The sequence below is a fragment of the Galleria mellonella genome, unplaced genomic scaffold (assembly GCF_026898425.1).
Source record: "Galleria mellonella isolate WM207_F2 unplaced genomic scaffold, CSIRO_AGI_GalMel_v1 utg184, whole genome shotgun sequence".
In the NCBI taxonomy this organism is placed as follows: domain Eukaryota; kingdom Metazoa; phylum Arthropoda; class Insecta; order Lepidoptera; family Pyralidae; genus Galleria; species Galleria mellonella.
The window spans coordinates 9,810,488-9,815,536 of record NW_026442025.1 but is presented as its reverse complement, the minus strand read 5'-3'; the positions used below and the strand labels follow the sequence as shown (position 1 = coordinate 9,815,536).

The 5,049-nt window shown below is 34.5% G+C and overlaps 1 protein-coding gene across 1 annotated transcript; it reads right to left on the bottom strand.

Annotated features, from left to right (window-relative positions):
• Positions 1-3,061: 3,061 nt before the first annotated feature.
• Positions 3,062-4,111, bottom strand: LOC113522328 (succinate dehydrogenase [ubiquinone] iron-sulfur subunit, mitochondrial-like). The gene has a single exon (XM_026908010.2). It carries the CDS (start codon positions 4,013-4,015, stop codon positions 3,107-3,109), a length of 909 nt encoding a protein of 302 aa, XP_026763811.1. The 5' UTR covers positions 4,016-4,111; the 3' UTR covers positions 3,062-3,106.
• Between the last annotated feature and the right edge of the window lie 938 nt (positions 4,112-5,049).

Below are 5,049 nucleotides of genomic sequence, written 5' to 3'. Positions count from 1 at the left end.
ATTATTATTATATCAGCCTTTAACTGTCCATTGCAGAAAATAGGCTTCCCTCTTGAGGGTATATATATATATATATATATATATATATATATATATATATATATATATATATATATATATATATATATATATATATGTATATATTATAATTAATAATAATAGAATGAATGAATGAATAAATATGTTACTGAATTAGGTGTTATTTTGCGGAAATCTGTATCACTGCTTTTTATCATAATGGGTGTTGATGAAATGGTTATTTTGCCTGCGGTATTATCTGCGGTTGGTTGGTCCACCATGAAAAATTCACTAGGAATTGACCACAGTGGTTTCCAGAAGGAGTGGTGGTTGACTTGAGAGAGTATATTACTTGATACGTGGTTAATAGATCCCATTACTAACAATCTCTTTCTCCTATATTACTGGTTATGTAATTCAAATTTTATAATACAAAAATATATATATATAAAAAAATTACTAACAAAATAATAAAGATTGGCTACTATTATCCTGATCAATTAATAGTTCCCTTATGTAGACAAAGTCGTGGGTAAAAAGTAGTAAGTACACAATTCTTAAATATTAAGGTAAGTTCTTTTGTATGTAGCCTCTTAGAGCGTATCACTATGAAATTTAGTATACACCGTGAAGCAGTTGTGTTTCCATGGCTGTGTTTCGGTTCGAAGGGTGGCATATGGCACACCTGAGTCCTCAGGAATGGCAACGCATGGGGGGTATTATGAGCGAAACAGTATACTCTGTTATGTCAATGCTATTTCTTATGTCTATAGGCGACGGTTATTACTTTCCATCAGGTGACCGAATTTGCCATTTTAAGTTGGAGAAAATAAATATACGTACTATATGGGATAAAGAAGGACATAGGCTACTTTTTATCCCGGCTAGTAAACATAGTCCGGTTACGCAGATAAAGTTGCGGGTAAAAGCTAGTTTTTCATAACATTTTGAGGGTTGACAATAATCCGTGTTACTATGATTAGGTTACGATATACGGCAGAGCATCTTGAAAAATTCTCCGTTTTATTTTCGTATAAAAGAAAATATACTCTATCCATGTAACATAAGGTTTAAAATGTATGTAATAAAAATGTACCAGTATTAGTTTAGCAGTTTGTACTGTCACGTCGAATCAATCCATCAGTAAACATGATTGATTGCAATTTTCAGGGATGGCTGCGTATGTTAGGTATTTCGGTTCGACCCTTTAAAAAGAATTTATATAAGTCTAACGTGTTCCTTTGATGCCACGTAGGTACAAATGTAGGACTAGTCAATCACCGGAGCAATTGATTGAAACATTGGGATAGTTTATTTTATTTTATTTACCGTCTTTCAAAATAGGAGGCTCCAGATTCGAATGTGTTTTTTATGTTACGTGATAATTTGTTAATTGTGAAAGCATGTGACAATTTTTACTTTATATTTGTATGTTTGTTCGTATATTATGCACAAACTTCTTTCTACACCAAACTGGATGCGATTTTCACAATTGTGTCTCTGAGGGGTTAACTTAAAAATTGATATATGATTTATCTTATTTAACGATCTAAAAGTTATTTACTTTATTGTTTATTTCTTTGCTTTTTGTTTATAGTTTTTTACTTCTGAAATCCGTGCGTATGAATCCGAGACAAAAAGATAATATTAGTATAAAAATACAAGTTCAGTTTACTAGTGCAATCTTTTAAAGGTAATAACAGACCGCATCTATATGTCTATTTTTGCCGAGGATTGCCTCTCATCGGACTAAAAGCAAAGCAGACATAAAGGTTAAAGGGACATTTTATTTGCGGACAGAATCAGAATGTCTCTCATCTGCTAGGGCCATAAAATTGATTCAATGGCAGACTTATTCCTAAGTTTTTTTTCAGTTCACCATTAGAAACGTGACTGGAATGTAAGGAGTAGCGACGAAAAGGGTTCTGAATAGAAATATAAGGTGTCACTTATATACAAGTAGCAATTAATATATCTAAGATGCCATATATCTCTGGCAGTCTATGAGTGTATATAATAAATAGATCTTCTAAATTTAAATAATATTTCTGTTTTGCCAAAGGTTGACTGGGAGAGAATTGTTTTTATGCAACTTAGAATGTCACACAAGCTGACGGCTCATCTGATGGAAAGTGGTTACCGTCGCTTATAGACATGAGCAGTAGCATGCACATAATACATAATCAGGGCTCAGGTGGTATTCCTCTGTACCCTGTAAATTTCCATTCATCGATTTTTGTAATGTGATCACTAAAGAATAAATAAATAAAAAAATCTCCGAGTTCTTATAAAAATAAGGTTACGATTGTAAATCATAATGGAGTAGTCAGAGGTACTTATCGACAGTAGAGATGCACCTATTGCCGTAACTCTATCAATATTTGGATTAATTTGGTTTGTTACAGTTATTTATCATCATTATCATCATCATATCAGCTGTTATCTATCCACTACTGAATATAGGCGTTCCCCAAAAATTGGGGGGTCTTGCAAATAGTTTCCACGTTTGGCAGGAGGGTCGGCAACCGCAGTTAGGCTTCGGTGATGTTTCGAAAGGGACGCTGCTGCCCATCCCTCGACCTTTAAGTTCTCTTAGTCGCTTCTTTCGATGCCCACTGGAAATGAATGGGTGATACGTTCTATGTAGGGACCACATGGTGATTATTATATATATCATCATCACTAGACGGAAAGTCCGGAATTTAAATTGACACAGCTTTAGTGTCTGTCAGACTCGAATTCATGACCTTTGGGATTTATAAGTCGCAGTGTTTTTTAATAGGTGAAGATGAAATGGCAACCCCACATGTGAGAGATGGTGGGTGAGGATGAAAAGGCAGGTCAGTTAGCTTATCGTGATAAATACATCTAGAATTGACCACTATGACAGGGTATATTGCTAGTAATGGGGCTACTAATCCCCATTCCTTTCCTTCTCTCTCGTCTAAGTCGGGTAAGTAATATACCACAACGATGTTCTAGCATATACAATTATATATTTGAAAATTACAAAACGTAAATAAGATATAATATATTTCAATTTCCAAACATAATTTAAAAATAACATAAAACGGAAACACGTCAACGATCAACATTTCTTAGCACAGCCGTCGAGTCCCGCTCCAGACGCGTACTTCAACGTATCCATTTCTGGAGGTGGTTTTTTATCGATTCCAGATATGAGTCTTTTTAGCTTAGCAATAAACATACCAGGATGGAGACCCTTAGGACAAGCCAGCGTACAGTTCATTATAGTATGACATCGGAAAGCTTTAAAATCATCTCGCAAATCTTTCAGCCTTTGTTCCGTATCTTCGTCTCTAGAATCTATGATCCACCTATAAGCTTGCAGAAGAGTAGCTGGTCCCAAGAATCTCCTTCCGTTCCACCAGTAACTTGGACAAGCTGTGGAACAGCAGGAGCATAGCACACACTCATAAAGCCCAACCAGTTTCAAGCTATCGTCAAGACTTTGTGCATACTGAACTTGACCAAGAGGTCTCTCGTTTTTCCTAATCAGGTAAGGTCGTATACTCTTGTAACCTTCAAAGAAATGTGTCATATCAACCACCAAATCTCTAATAACATACATGTGGGGTAAAGGATAAATAGTTATCGTTTTTTGTGCAGGAATTTGGGTTATGCAAGCTAGACAGTTGTGACCCTGTAAATTCATTGCGCAGGACCCACAAATGCCTTCTCGACAGGACCTCCGGAATGTGAGTGTGGGGTCCATATCTTTTAGCTTTATTAAAGCGTCTAAAAGCATGGGACCGCATTTACTAACGTCAAGTTCATAGCTCTGCAATTTCGGCTCTTCTTTACATAATATGCCAGGAAAACGATAGATTTTGAACACTCGTCGAGGGTCGATAGGCTTCTTAGCTGGTTTTGGCAGAGCCGGTTTTTTGTCGTTTTCCTTTGCAGAGTGCTGTCTTATACATATCTTGCTAGTTAATTGTTTTATTCTCTTATGTAACAATATTTTTGACAACATTATGATTATGTTAAAACAGATCTGTAAACGTCATTGGTTGAACTAATAAATGAGTAAACACTGTATTAATACTATTAAAATGAATATGGCATTGCGTGATTGTAACTGTCATAATGACAGTACAAAATATGACTTTTTTTAAGAAAGAAAATTTTAATCTTTGAATAGAGTTTGGTATGTATAAAAAGCAGCCATCAGTATCTTAGGTACACCCTAAGATTATACAGATAGAGCATCGAGCCTCAAAAACAGGTCAATTAGTTTTGTTTTTTTATCACTGTTTTATACGTTTACGCATGAAATATACCTTAACGTATTATTTCATAAATAATATGAGTGTTTACGCCATAAAAAGATGCAGAAATTATAAGACAAAATAAAGAAGTTATAAAGGAATCACTCATAACTATTTATCACTTATACATATTTTTATGTTAACTGACGCATACCTACTACACTGATTGTTCTAAAATCCAGAAATTCTGCCATTATAACTTAAAATTGTATTTTTATTGTTACTGCGAACTTGTGGAATTCTCAGAACGCGAGTTCTACTTACGCTTGTTCTGGTTTTTATAGTTTAACTAGCTGTATTTTGCGGCTTTGTCCGGTCGATCGCGATGTTGAATTGTCTATAAATTCTTTCAAGAAAATTGTTAATATTAGCAAATATAATTTTTCAAATTCGACTTGTAGATATTAGATGTGCAGACAATTTATGCAAGGACCTTGATATTTTCCAACAATCTTTGCAATAATAATATATTTGTTACTTTAAATCTATTGTAGCTATTCTTTTAATGTTTATAATAACGAATGTTATTCAGAGCAGTTATTGGAGTACAAATTTAATGGTGTTTTATGTAATTTTTTTTATACAACTTTGTATGGCAAACAAGCTGATGGCCCACCTGATAGAAAGTGGTAACCGTTGCCTATAGACATGAGCAGTACTATGGACATAATAGAGTATACTGTTGCACTCATGATACATCCCATGCGTTACCATTCCTGAGGACTCAGGTATTATTCCT

Excerpts from the sequence above, each read along its gene's own strand:
- LOC113522328 (XM_026908010.2), bottom strand. The coding sequence starts at position 4,015 with ATGTTGTCAAAAATATTGTTACATAAGAGAATAAAACAATTAACTAGC.